We start from the raw sequence: 14,563 nt of genomic DNA on the forward strand, positions 1-14,563 counted from the left end.
CAGTACAACAACTGTCTGTAAGTACAAAGTACATAGAACAGTGGTCTTCTTACTTGGAGAAAATTGATCCGGATGGTCAGATGTAAAATCCATAAACCACCATTAATTAGAAGCAGCTGGAACAGTGGTGTCACCATCCACATTCAAGTGAACTTTATAGGGGCTTTGTGGAGTTATTTGGCCACAATCACCAAAAGAAAGGTGAGAAATTTAAACCTAATAACACGGTACCTACTGTAAAGCATGCTGGTGGTAGTATTATGCCCTTACAATGTTTTTCCTCCATTGTACAGCAACTGGTCCATTACAGAACATGAACAGAATAATAAAGAAGGAAGATTAAATAAAACTCTCTAATCTTGGAATGGAATTGGTTATTCAGTAGCACAATGACCCAAAATAGACATCAGGTGGGATTTGTAGTGGCTAAATCGTACTAAAAACAAACAGCACCTACTAAATCCTGATCGACCTCAAGCTGATCATGAGAACAAATTTGGTTGAAAACTGGTCAAAACTAGAGTTGTTCCAGGAGCTTGTCGACGGCTATCGAAGGGATCTACTGGATCTATATTCCTGACTCATCAGAAAAAAACACACTAATTAGAAGCATCTGGAGCAATGGTGTACACGTACAAGTGAAAAAGTGGCTACAGTGCAAATCGTTTAATTTTTTATTGACGTAGGTTGGTTATCGCATTTCAAAACCCACAAGAAACTGCCATCAAATACAGAACCTTTAAAAGTGTATGTAAAGTTTTAACCTTCACTGTACACTCAAGGTCAAAAGTGGTGCTTTAATGCCAAGTGTGACATGAACGACATTTTTAAAGGACAAATGAAATAATAACGTTACAATCACACGTGTTTTATATTTGCAAACAGGTTTATTTTTACTGAGTAGAAGAATCACAATTTTTCAGTGATAAGAAAAATTTTCAGATTAAAATAGAAGGAATAAAATTGCAGCACTTATTAACCTTAGCAAACAAAAAAATAATACAAAGCCCTGCTACACAGACGAGTGTCGGACGAAGCCGATCAGAATCCCATACTGATGAAAGCTGAATCGTGGAAGTTCACGGATCTGCGTCCTCGTGCTTCACTTCCACCGCAGGACTGTAAGAGACACGACAGAAACATAACGTTATAGATATATAGATAGATAGACAGACAAAAAGATAAATAGATAGATAGACAGACAGAATGATAGATAGACAGACAGAAGACAGACAGACAGATATATAGATATATCCAGTGGAATAAATGAATAAAGCAGCTTTGTGCATTTAAATGTCTAACCTTCTAACATCTAACTTTATTTATAACCTTAACAATATATAAAACTATCCAGCATGCATTCCAAACTCACCGTTGCACAGTTACCGCCCTCCAGCAGGCACAGATGGACCTGGCAGTGCAGGTAGATATTGTTAGAGTCGCCGGTGAAGGAGAACATCCTGAAGGAGAAGAAGCTGGATGTGGAGACGCCGTTTTGCAGAACCTCCACTGTACTGTCAGCAGGGTTGGGACACCTGGACAAGAGAAGATGAATTATAATTCAAAGTTTGAACATTTTCTATGAGGTTCCATAATTCATTACAGATGTGTCAGTATGATAGCTGGATGGTACAGACTTCATAATATAGGTTCAGATTTTTTTTCTTACTCTCCAGTGATCAGGTCCCAGCGGGGGTAAGAGTTGATATCATCAACAGGAGTCGCCCAGCAGCTGTCCAGCACAGTAGCGATCTGTTCTTGGTCAAATTCCTCCACGGTCACGCCAACGTAGACCTGCTGGTTCACCTCTAATGTCACGTTACCAGAGAAAGGATACTGGAATCCCTGGTCCTCGTAGGGGATCATGCGGATGGTGTACGTACCCTCGGTGGAAAGCTCCTTACTGACCACACTGTGAACAGAAACAACTGGTTTAGGGTGTGAATAAGAAATGTGAATGAAAGTGAATCTGGGGTGTCGGTGCTGGATTCTGACCTTCCTGTGGTTTGGATGGCCATGGGCATGGAGATGCTCTGGATGAGTGGGTACACACAGGAGAAGGCGATGTTCAGACCGCCGGAACGGCTGATCAAACCCAGAGGCTTATCGCTCGTCCCGACAGCATTGATGTAGGTGAAGTGTGTGCTGTTATGCTACGAGACACAAAGAGAACTTTATATTTAAACAGATCTTTTCATTTATTTAGGAATATAGAGTCATAAAAATCAGCTCCAGAATTATCGCCAGTCTTAATAAATTACAACCCCAAATCAGAAAAAGTTGGGACAGTACGGAAAATGCAAACAAAATAAAAATGCAGTGTCGATTAGCAGTCGTACCGTCAGATTCGTGCCGCACAGGTTGTGATGGCTGTCGAAATGGAAAACCAGCCGGTTATTTTCTTTTATCCCTCTGCACGACGGGTCATACAGGTGGAGGGTCTCAGGAATGTATCCAGCATCAAAGATCTGACAGTAGGACAAGGACAGTGAACTGTTGCTGCCAACACATGTTTCAGTGGCATCTGGAGGGAGAACAGAAGGTCAGAAGGTCTCATCCAGTTGTTGAAGACTCACATACTCGTCATACCTGTTCTTTTATTTATGACTAAGTTTGATTTATGGTCAAAATGTCTAAAAACAATTGAGTTTAGTTCGATTTTGTACATTTAAAAGCTGTTTTGACGTGTGTTTTGGGTCAGCTGATGGTATGAGGTGATCCTTCCCTAGTATCCAGCAGAACAGCTCAAGAGCACAATACTACAAGCACCTCGACAGTAGGTACAGTGTTGTTGGGTGTGAACACCTCGAACGTATTCTCGCTTCCAAATGTAACGTCAATTATTGTGGCCAAATAACTCGAATAAATATTTGTCTTATATGTGTAATGCAGAAGCCCAGCGCCTCTGAGATCTCCACCTCCCGACCTGATCGGGTGTCCAGCAGACACAACTTGCCGTGTCTGAGGGAGAGAGGTCGAATAGGTTCCGCACTGCTGCTGCTGCCAATGCGACCTCTGCTGGCAATGGGTCACTCCCTACACGATTTGGCTCTCTGTGAGATTCCATCTCTGGCAGGAGTGCACGCGTGTCGGGGTGGTGGTGGGCGTGGCCAGGATGATGACAAATTCTCCAGAAGATTTTTAACTCTTTGTTTGTTCAGCAACAAACTTTGGAGAAGCTTTAAGAAAGCTGGTTTTGAAGCAGAGGGGCTTACACCAACACCAACACCAACACCTGCATCCAGCTCCATGTTCTTGGTACCTGTGACCTGTAGTTGCTTGTCAATGGCTATAAGTGATATTTGGCTGTAACTGAACACCGGCTGCTGTAAGTTTGTGGCCAGTAGTTACTCGTCTGTTGGCTGGATACTGAGAAGATACACTGGAACGATAAAAAAGCAGAAAACGTACCAAAAGTGTCGGGGTTTGGTTTTTCGTTGGAGTTAGCACAGGCACAGCTAGTGTGTCCGTACCTCTCCACACACACCTCGTCCTCAACACAGGGCACTATCTCACAGGGTGCTACAAAACAGGAACAGAAGTTTTCATCAACTCTGTACTAATCAAATTCCAAAACAGATGGGACAGTGAGTAGAATACAAATGAAAACAGAAGCAGAAATCTGTCAGGTATTGATTACAAAAAAGAGATAAGTTTGGGGTTAAAGGACAGGTTGTAGTTCGTCTGTTCTACACACAGTTAGAAGGAATTGTACGAGTTTCATCATATACAGTCCATATCACTATTAAAAGGTTCAGAAAATGTATTGTCTTTATTTTAAACATCTTAGGTATTCCTCTAGTTTAAGCTTTCTGCCAAAGACAAGCAGGATTTTATTCAAGACCTCTCTGTGCCTGCTGCTGAAAAGCATACCTCCACCATACATAGCTGGTGTTCCCTCTTGATACCTCTCTGATTTCAATCCAGTCATTTTACATTTACATTTTCAGCATCTAGCAGAAGTTTTTATCCAAAGCGACTTACAGTGCTGTGACAGTTTATTGTCTAAGCAATAGAGGGTCAAGTGACTGTAAGACCTGGCAGTGGTGATTACTAGTCCAGTACCTTAACCGCTAGGCTACAACTGCACCAGAGAACCGACACCTCACAGAGTCTTTAAAGTGATGTTTTTCAGATTCTTGCACCGAGGGCTTCGTCCGTGTTGGTGTAACACCTTAGACTGATGCGTCACATCTCTGTGCATCCTAAAACATTGCCTGTAACTGATGCCTCTTCGATTCCTCGCCCCTACAGCCTTCAGCCAGTCACCCAGGAATCATTTGAGGTCAGCAACATATTAAGGACGTTTGTACAAGAGATCTTCTAAAAGGTTCCGCACTTTTATATTTTGGTTATAAGCGGTGAGGGTGGAGGAGGAGTAATCGGTCGTGTCTGAGAGACTGAGAGACGCTTATAGTCCGGATTTAGCTCCATCTGATTTCCACCTTTTTGGACGCTTAAAGAAGCTTTAAGGGGAAGAAGATTTTCATGTGATGATGTGAAAGCAGCGCTCAACCAAACACATGTTTTGCTGATGGCATTACAGTTGGTACGACGCTGGGAAAAATGCGGAAGGTGACGATGTAGTAAAGTGATTTTATTTGTTTTTAAAATTCTTAAGAAACAGAGTTTTAAAAAGTGTGGAAACTTTTTGAAGAACCTCATATTTAAGGAGGCTTTTAGAGAGTCTTTTGACTTCAAGCCCCTGACATAGCCTACGATATAATCAATTCTCCACCACTACTATTAGATCTGGAGCAATCGAATGATGTCAACCAGTCAAAGTGCCCATGCATTTCATGTCCACATCAAAAGCACCTACATACAAGCACTCAGGCTTCAGAACTGGACATTTGGGCAACAGAAGAAGGTTGACCCATCTGATGAACCTGTTTTCTCCACTTGTTGGAAACCTGCCTCAGTTAAACACTGATGCTGAAACTCTACCAGTGGCAGGATGTGAGTTGCAGTCGCTTTGTGGGTCACGAAATCAACATGCATTGTGGAAGATGCAGTTTATGTATGATTTTACTGTGTATTTTAAGACACTTGTATGCCTTTTAAGCTCTCGCGGGCTACATAAAATGACTTGGCGGGCTGGATTTGGCCCGCGGGATTTGAGTTTGACACGTGTGCTGTAAGACAGTCCACCGCGCTATGTACAAAAGTTGAAGGAGCTGCTGATAAAGTCTGATGTCTTGTGGAGTCCATGTCTCAGATGCTCGGTTCTAATGTTATGGCTCATGAACTGTGTTTAAAAAACAGCTTTTTTTTTCAAAAGAAAAAGTAAAAATGTATATTTACTTACTTGGTGGTCTACCATCGATTTCAAAAATCCAGCGACCAGGAGTTTTGACATTAGACGTTGACGACAGGTTAGCAGAGTCCAGTTCATTAATGAAGTACTTGTTGCTTTCGTCTGCAGATAAATAGCCAGCCTACAAGAAAATAAAATCAACTTAATTTTATGAAGAGAATTAAAAGGAGTTACATTCACTTATATCTGAGTGCTCAGGAGGTCCTAATGTGGTAAATATGAGGTAACAGCAGCCACAGAGTCATTCGTCAACATAAGGGAGGCGTTTTATTTGCTTTATTTGTGTTTTCATTTGACCCTTTTTCTCCCAATCTAGTCATTTCCAGTTCCCCAATTGTAATTCTTCTGGCACTTGCACCACCCTTGCCCTGACCGAGGAGAGCTGTACCGTCCTCTACACGCCCAGTCGCTGACCAGAGAGCCGTATCACATACAGAGAGACACGCTACGCTCTATGTGTTCCTCTACTGCACTTGCAGGAGACTCAACCAGCCTGTCCTGTTATAAAGATCTGAGTGGTGGCTGGATCTTGCAGCAGGACTGAAGAATCTACACAAAAAGGTGGAATCGCTCAGAAACATCTACGTGACCCTAAAACAGTTGTAAGTTGAGCTAAAGAGGCAAGTCCACAAGAGAGGTTAAACCAAGATTCTCATCAAAGGTTTAGAGATAAAGACTCAGTGCTGCTGTGTTGGTTAGAGGGTACGCTAAATTTTGAAATGGTTTTGATCCTCTTGGTAAACGTTTACTTCAGGTTACACTGTGTTTATATTCTCAGTGTGACGGTACAAATCCAGATTGTATTTTAATCAGGGCCAAAACAAGATCAGGACAAAATGGGCTTAAAAACCCAAAAGATTTTACCCACATCAGGGATGTCATGTAGGTAAGGTTAGTCTCAAGCAGAGATTTCAGACTCGACTCGTGACTCGCACAAAATGACTTGTAGACAACAAGTCAGCAACATTAGTTACATCTGACAATTATATATACATATATATATACTGTATATATATGAGCTGACATCATTCTGATCGTGTCATTTTCCGCTCTGTAATAACGCTCCAGCCGTTTTAACCCGCAACGCACGCAATGTGTAAATGTTCCAGCCAGCTTCCGGCGTAGTGATGAAGCGTCGCTCCCTACTCCCTCCTTTAAATTGAAATCTAACTTAAAATGGTGGAATACCCTACGTAGTGCACTTCAGAGGAACAACTGGTGTGAATGAAACACTCCCACAGAATTGGTGCTAACGGATGGAAGAACTGCTTTCTGAACCAATCAGACCATCTGATTGTAATTGTTAGTAAGAAATGCTGTTATCTGCATGTATTTAGTTTGCAGCGTCACACAGATGACGTGTCAGTGAAACGCTTGATCGGCTTTCTAACGAGTTCATGTTTTACTTCACAACCGGGAAAAGTTTGGAGGTTTTTAATTATAAGCACATTTACAAAATAACGAATTATATTCCTAATGGGACACACACTTATAAATTTAATAGCATCTGGAAGAACAGACGCTAAGGTAAGCAGTGGTTATGATTTTTTTGCTATGTTTTGGATTTTGGCTGCTGTGCCGTGATTTATCGAGCGCTTTTGTTTTGTAATGAAAACAAAATGTCAGTTTAAGCTTTTAACTGGTACCCACGAAAGTAAAGGCACTAAGTAAAACAGCTAAATACAGTCGCTAATGTGTTGTTGTTTTTATCTGAACTTACAGATTATTTGTTTATTTTTACGCTACATTTCCAATATATGTTTTGTGTTTATTATATTGACTCGTGACTTGACTCTGACTCTAGCCTAAAGACTTGTGACTTGACTCTGACTCTAGCCTAAAGACTCGTGACTTGACTCTGACTATAGTCTAAAGACTCGGGACTCGACTCGGACTCTAGCCTAAACACTCGTGACTCAACTCGGACTCTAGCCTAAAGACTTGTGACTTGACTCGGACTCTAGTCTAACGACTCGTGACTTGACTCGGACTCTAGTCTAAACACTCGTGACTCGACTCGGACTCTAGCCTAAAGACTCATGACTCGACTCGGACTCTAGCCTAAAGACTTGTGACTTGACTTAAACTCTAGCCTAAAGACTTGTGACTTGACTCGGACTCTAGCCTAAAGACTCGTGACTTGACTCTGACTCTAGTCTAAAGACTCGTGACTCGACTCGGACTCTAGCCTAAACACTCGTGACTCAACTCGGACTCTAGCCTAAAGACTCATGACTTGACAGACTCTAGCCTAAAGACTTGTGACTTGACTCGGACTCTAGTCTAACGACTCGTGACTTGACTTGGACTCTAGTCTAAACACTCGTGACTCGACTCGGACTCTAGCCTAAAGACTTGTGACTTGACTTAGACTTTAGCCTAAAGACTCATGACTTGACTCGGACTCTAGTCTAAACACTCGTGACTCGACTCGGACTCTAGCCTAAAGACTCATGACTTGACTCGGACTCTAGCCTAAAGACTCGTGACTTGACTGTGACTCGTATTTTGTGACTTGTGAACATCTCTGGTCTCAAGGCCGCCTTTAAAAATACAGTTAAGATTGTACAGTAAAATGTATCATGGATTAATTTTTCTCACCTGCCATGGTTCATATGTAGAAGAGATGTCTCCATAGTTCATGATAGCAAAAGTTTTCTGTCCTTCAGTAGAAACCAGGACGACTTGGAACGTCGCATTCTTAAAGACAGGAAGATTTTGTTCAAATCATACAACTAAAAAATAAAAATTGAAAATAAAACACCGAAGTGAAGCTTCATCTGTTCTTACTCCTGTGCTCCTCTCAAATGGCATCATGAACCAGGTGGCGATGAAGAGCCGGGAAGCCGTCCAGGTAGAATCGTAAAAGCCTTTCTTGAACATGACGGAAATATCTTTTGTTGCTCGGGAGAGACGGTGACCCTTTGTGACTTCTTCATAAGCAACTTTTGAATGATTGTCTTTATTAAATTTAGACCAGAACGGAACGATTAAATAAGTGCTGTCGTTTATGTCATCCGGAGCAGAGGAACTTAGAAAACCATTCCAGCTTACCTACAACAAAACAATATATCACGTCAAATTGTAAAACACAAAATTTATTTATTCATTAGAATTTTAACATCATGTTTTACACTTGTTTTACTTTGGTTCCATTCATGACAGGGGGCGGCACCGGGGCTAAGTGGGTAGCACTGTCGCCTCACAACAAGAAGGTCCTGGGTTTGATCCCAAGGTGGGGCGGTCTGAACCAAGACTATAAAAATGTAAATACAAAGAGAGCAAAGGTATGCAGTTTCTTTGGACCCACAGTACAAACATACACTGTCGCCTCATGGCAAGAAGGTCCTGGATTCCATCCTCAGTTGGAGCGATCCATGTCCTTTCTGTGTGGAGTTTGCATGTTCTCCCTGTGTCTGTGTGGGTTTCCTTCGGGTGCGCCGGTTTCCTCCCACAGTCCAAAGATGTGCAAGTGAGGTGAATTGAAGATACTAAATTGTCTGTGACTGTGTTCGATATAGTCTTGTGAACTGATGAACCTTGTGTGTAACCAGTAACTATCGTTTCCTGTCATGAATGTAACCAAAGTGTGAAACTAATAAACTAATAAAATCCTAATAAATAAACAAACAAACAATTCATGACAGGGCAGGTAGTTACTGGTTACACAAGAATCACCAGTTCAAGATTTTATCCAACACAGTCATGAACAATTTTGTGTCTCCAGTTCACCTCACTTGCACGTCTTTTTACTGTGGGAGGAAACCGGAGCACCCGGAAGAAAACCCACACAGACACAGGGAGAACATGCAAACTCTACACAGACAGGACCCGGAATCGAACCCAGGACCAGCTCCTGTGAGACACTATAACTGACACAAAACACCCTGGACTTTACAGCGATCCATGACAGGGAACCACGTACTCACACTTTCCCTCCCTCGCTTACACCTGGAGTCATCATTTGTTTTAGGCCAGTACAATAAAAACCATTTGATTTGGAGGGCTGCTTACATATATTGAGCTCTGCTGGTGTCTGAAGATCCAGATGGACTGGTTCAGTTTCACCTCCTGGGAGATTTCAGTACTGGCAATAGGGTCAAAATAATTTCCATAAAAGAATGGATAGAAAATATCAGGAACATCAGGAGCTACAGAATCAACGTGGGGACAAAAAGCACGACGGTAAATGTGTTAAAAACATCAATTATTATTAATAATACATAACTGTATTCTGATTACAACTACCAAAAATATAATTATCAGGAATTGTTTATGTAAATCTAAAAAGTAAATGAATATACCATAAGGTTTAGTGGAAACTTCAAAAGCCCAGCGACCAGTGATGTTGACGTTAGTAAGTTCACAGAGGTGAGCAGGATTGAGTGATTCAATACTGAGAAAGTCGTTATCCTTCATGCCATGTCCAGCCTGTGAAGATACAAAATACATCAAATACATACAGCTGGCTACAAATATCTTGACAGATTTCCATTTTGGAATTACTGGCACCCTTAGGGGTAAGAGGGGTTCAGTGTGGTTAATAAGCCCCTCCTGCACAGTGAGGAGGATGGTAAGAAAAGCAAAAAAAAAATGTTAGGCTCTTGATTTACTGTAGATGGAAGCATTTACAGGTCACATAGTCTCCAGATCTACACTGTTTTAATGGAATGCCAGTAAACGGATACTACATATAATACCATATAAAAATTCATCATATAGATATGTTTATATATATGTATTTTCTCCCCCTTTATTCCCTTTTAGCGCATCCAATTGCCCGATTGCGTCATGCTTCCTCTCCACCAATGCCGATCCTCGCTCTGATTGAGGAGAACGAAGCTAACCCACGCCCCCTCCGACATGTGGGCAGCAGCTGTATGCATCTTATCACCTACACTTTGATGAGTGCAGTGCAGTTCAGCACCGTGTACAGAGAGACACACCCTGACAGCACTCTTTTCCCGTCTCAGTGCAGGCGCCATCAATCAGCCAGCAGAGGTCGTAACTGCATCAGTTGTGAGAGAGAGACCCTATCCGGCTTAACCCCACCCCTATCTGAACAACAGGCCAATCGTTGTTCATGTGACAAGTCAGCCCAGCCAGCAGGCAGAACTGAGATTCGATACGATATAGCCACCCGAGCGGCTATATAGATATGTTTAATATGTCTACATACACACATTTTATTATGGGTCTGTTATATACTTATATCTACATATAATCACATGTATACAGAGGATGTATGTATGATATGATAATATATCACCTTACATGTAACACATATGAAACCATTATTGATATAGGAGCATATATGACATCTATTACATGTCCGTGTGGGTAATATCAGTTGTTAAGCATGTGGAGCATTGTTAGGACACGTGACAGCAGGGACTCCATAAAATACCAGGAGATCATAAAAGGCACCTATGTGTAAAGGTTTATCACCTATGTCTGACCAAAAAACCAGGACACTGTCATACTTATGACTGACAGACCAGATTTGTGATAAAAAGTTTAACCGAGCAAATGGAACATGTAGCAGGAAGCAGATCGGATTTAGAATAGAATAGAAAAGAATCTTTATTGTCACTATACACAAGTACAATGAAATTTCGATGTTGAACGTGCGTTGAACGTTTCATTTTCAGATTCAGTACACAGTCTCGTCTTCTGTCTCAGTCTCACCACCTTTTTAAAAGCATTTCCTCGAGAATAACACTAACATTCATTTGTAGACTTAGCACAATAGCCACTTGTAGTGCTTTTCCACCAAAAGAACTTCTGTTCTGTTCAGGTTTCTTCAAACCTTGGTGTTTTGTAGAGAACCGACCCGCGTTTCCACCAGTTTTTGGGAACCAAGCACGTCATTAACGGTGGGCGTTACACAATGAAAGTAAAGAGTAACATGATGGTGGAGCGTGTAGATTACGTGAGAGCATTTGTGCTGTTGTTAAGAACTATTGATGATAAGAAGACGTAGACGTGTTTGTTGCAGTTGTTTTCTTTAGTGTATTCACGTGAGAAGCATTTTGCGCTTCGCTCTCACCGCGACCCTCGGAGCAAATAGCCGCTATGCTCAGCGCTAAACATCAGTAAAGTTATATCAGCGAATATCAGCGGCACACTGGCTCAAAATGTAATCAGGTGAACTTAAAAATATGAAAGTGCAGTGCAAATGTGGTTTAGCAGCTTCTCATGTGAAAGCACCCAAACCTCTACACTGTGACACGCCCACAGATGACATCACGGTTCGTGCTGAAAAACCGAGTATTCTGTGCTGCCAGATTAGACGCTAGTTTGCTGTCTGGAACCTATTTTTTTGGTGGAAACATGCGGAACCGGTTAAAAATCAAGTTCGCGAACCAGGGCAAGTCGTAGCCTAGTGGTTAAGGTACTGGACTAGTAATTAGAAGGTCATGGTTCAAGCCTCACCACTGCAAGGTTGCCACTGTTGGGCCCTTGAGCAAGGCCATTAACCCTCAATTGCTCAGACTGTATACTGTAACTGTAATGTAAGTCGCATTGGATGAAAGGCGTCTGCTAAATGCCAAAAATGTAAATGTAAATGGAACAGAGCCGGATCCGCGTCAGTGGAAAAGTGGTACAAGATGCCCAAATCCTGACTCCACAAAGACCCTCTGGCAGCTAACGGATTGACTGGCTGATAAAACATGTGGGAAGCAACAACTCCTGGGAGAGAGCTAAAACTCTGACTGACTGTAAACATGAAGAACAATCCCGCAAAAACCGGGACAGGTGGCAACCCGACTCCTGCTTTGGGTCATGGTTGGATCTTTTAGCAGGATGAGAAACCAAAACATGATCAAAATTCAATCTAGCTTTGCTTTGGTTTTCCTAGTCCTCTAACCTAACGCTGATCGATAGACGTGATGTGTGCTAGAGTAGAGTCCACAAAAGAGGACCAAGGAGACCTGGAGGATCTGAAGAGGTTCATTGGTCCAAATCTTACCAAGAATTAGAGGGGAAGACTCTTATTCTCTTTGGATTAAATCCCTTCGAGTTTGAGATGCCTTCATTCATTCTGAGTAGTACAAGAGCTTATACAGACACAGATCTCTCTGAAATAGGCTTAACGTTTAGTTAGAGGAAGTGAGATAGAAAAGGACGTTAAAGACAGGAACAGAACCAGATCAGAATGGCTCTGTGGTGAGTGTTATCTGTAGGAGCAGAAGTGTATGTTGTATGTATGTTGCAAAATGGTACGCTCAGCTTAACAATCAACAAACAAACAAAAAGTATATGGACGCTTAAAATATCTAACAACCACAATAAAGAAGTTGTAACCTTTTACTTTAAGCAATGTTGACAATAATTCTTGTTCTGAGTCTTTATAAATCTTACCAGCCAGTCACCTTTAGGAACTTCAGAAATGGTTCCATAGTGCAGCAGGATGTAAGAGTGGTCCTCATCATCTGACACCAAAACTACTTGGAATGACGCATCCTTGGAGGAAAGAAAGAAGCAATTAATGCTAAATGCTAAACAGAAGCATTGACTGACTCAGTGAATTAAGGATTGACTCTTACCCCGGTAAATATTCGATAAGACACTTTGTCCCAAGTAGCAACAAAGACAAACGTAGCATTAAAGTTAGCATCAGGGAAGGCTTGATTAATCGCTGTTGTAGCTGAATCCAGGAGAGGACCGTCCGTTTCTTGGCTGTATGTTATCATTCCAGTGTTAGATTCAAAATAACTCCAAAATGGAGCAATGATGTCGATGCCAAGGTTCGGATCGGGTGAGCTGATGTTGGCTGGCTCAGAGAAAGTCAGATAACCATCCATGCTTAGCTAAACAAAAAAAGAAAGAAAACAGATAAATAATCTGACACTTAAACCAACATGAATGAAGCCGTTCATAACAGCACCACCTACACTCTAGAGCAGGGGTGTCAAACTCACGGCCCGCGGGCCAGATCAGGCCCGCCACGTCATTTTATGTGGCCCGCGAGAGCTTAAACAACGATAGTTGTGATGGTTCGAGTCGTTACAGAGACGCATTTATAATTTAATGGGACTCCTGCACCTTTAAACAGCAACCGGTGACATCGTAGTCATGGCAACTAACTTTGACCTTCGCTGAGAAGCCATGTGACTTTTACGGCAAAAGAACGCAGGCAGTAATGTAAACAATAATAATAAATATAAATAATTATCTTGCAGTATAATACAGAAGCATTGTCTGTAAGTAGTGGCGTTTATATTCTCAGTTGTTAGTAAATGTTTAGTGAGTATATCACAGCGTTTTAGTTACAAATTTACCGTAATTAAATACTGTTGTTACGTTACTATAGCAATTAGTATCTTTACACAAAATTTAAACTCGTTAGCGCTATTTTACGTTTGGTTAAATCTCATATTGTACCAGATGTAACACTTGACTACAGCTGTGTGCTTTTACTGTAAGTTCTTTATTGTTTTTTATTGTTTGTATTTTTACTTCATTCTGGTGCACACAGTGTATCACACAGCTGGGAAGCAAATAAAACCGACTGTATTCTGAAGAGAGCTGTCTGTCTGTCTGTCTGTCTGTCTGTCTGTCTAGCTGAGCAAGGGGGATAAACTATTAGTGAGGGCAGAACAATTGTCTTAAAATACACTATAAAATCCTACATAAACTGCATCTCTCAAAATGCTTGCTGATTTTGTGACCAGCAAAGTGACACATCCCGCCAGTAGATGATGTTAAGAAATATTTACACATAATCCCAAAATGTACAAGAAGAGAAGTAAGAAAATTAAGCAGAAGGAGGAAATTTAATGAAAATGAAAACAAGTTTGTGCTTCAGGAAGAGAAACCGGTGCGTCTCTTGTGTTATGAGGCCGTGTCTGTGGTAAAGGAGGACAATATAAATGCAGAATTTAGCCTCCAAGAAAAACAACAGACTGCAATCACAGCAGGATACGTTACAATCGGCCCTTTGAGGGCCACAATAATGCTGATGTGGCCCTCGGAGTAAATGAGTTTGACACCCCTGCTTTAGAGGTTTAAACAAAGCACCTTAACCTTTTTTGCAGCACCGACCTGTTTCATATAAGATACAATTTCATGGAGATTCTGTTTTCTTTCATTATTTCTCTTTAAAAAATAAATAAAATAATGTATTTGTGCTTATCTTTTATTTATCTAAATAATGTTCGTCTTTTTATTTCTGAGGTAAGTACAAACCTATGCAAAACAATGCTGCACATTTCCCTTTTTGTGTAAAAAAAACTGAAATGA

General features: G+C 41.3%; 1 protein-coding gene across 3 annotated transcripts; it reads right to left on the minus strand.

The window, feature by feature from the left end:
- Positions 1-867: 867 nt before the first annotated feature.
- On the minus strand, positions 868-13,333 carry LOC134321999 (alpha-tectorin-like). 3 transcript variants are annotated; one of them, XM_063003863.1, is made up of 14 exons: positions 13,216-13,333; positions 12,868-13,131; positions 12,683-12,784; positions 9,622-9,748; positions 9,332-9,468; positions 8,108-8,371; positions 7,919-8,017; positions 5,309-5,438; positions 3,412-3,522; positions 2,340-2,524; positions 1,996-2,153; positions 1,670-1,912; positions 1,373-1,535; positions 868-1,119 (listed from the first exon to the last, which is right to left on the minus strand). In XM_063003863.1, the coding sequence occupies exons 2-14, from the start codon at positions 13,123-13,125 to the stop codon at positions 1,042-1,044; spliced, it is 2,055 nt and encodes a 684-aa protein (XP_062859933.1). In that variant the 5' UTR covers positions 13,126-13,131; positions 13,216-13,333; the 3' UTR covers positions 868-1,041. The 3 variants fall into 3 exon arrangements, with proteins under 3 accessions (XP_062859933.1, XP_062859934.1, XP_062859935.1); XM_063003864.1 differs by lacking the exons at positions 12,868-13,131; positions 13,216-13,333 and having other exon boundaries at positions 12,694-12,735; XM_063003865.1 differs by lacking the exons at positions 9,622-9,748; positions 12,683-12,784; positions 12,868-13,131; positions 13,216-13,333 and adding an exon at positions 8,463-8,573 and having other exon boundaries at positions 9,332-9,414.
- Between the last annotated feature and the right edge of the window lie 1,230 nt (positions 13,334-14,563).

Source organism: Trichomycterus rosablanca, chromosome 10 (assembly GCF_030014385.1).
Source record: "Trichomycterus rosablanca isolate fTriRos1 chromosome 10, fTriRos1.hap1, whole genome shotgun sequence".
Taxonomy (NCBI): Eukaryota; Metazoa; Chordata; class Actinopteri; order Siluriformes; family Trichomycteridae; genus Trichomycterus; species Trichomycterus rosablanca.

Coding starts and splice junctions, on each gene's coding strand:
- LOC134321999 (XM_063003863.1), bottom strand. CDS start 13,125: ATGGATGGTTATCTGACTTTCTCTGAGCCAGCCAACATCAGCTCACCC. Junction 8,018..8,107: donor CATTTGAGAGGAGCACAGGA/GTAAGAACAGAT, acceptor CCTGTCTTTAAG/AATGCGACGTTCCAAGTCGT. Junction 1,536..1,669: donor TGGGACCTGATCACTGGAGA/GTAAGAAAAAAA, acceptor TCTCTTGTCCAG/GTGTCCCAACCCTGCTGACA.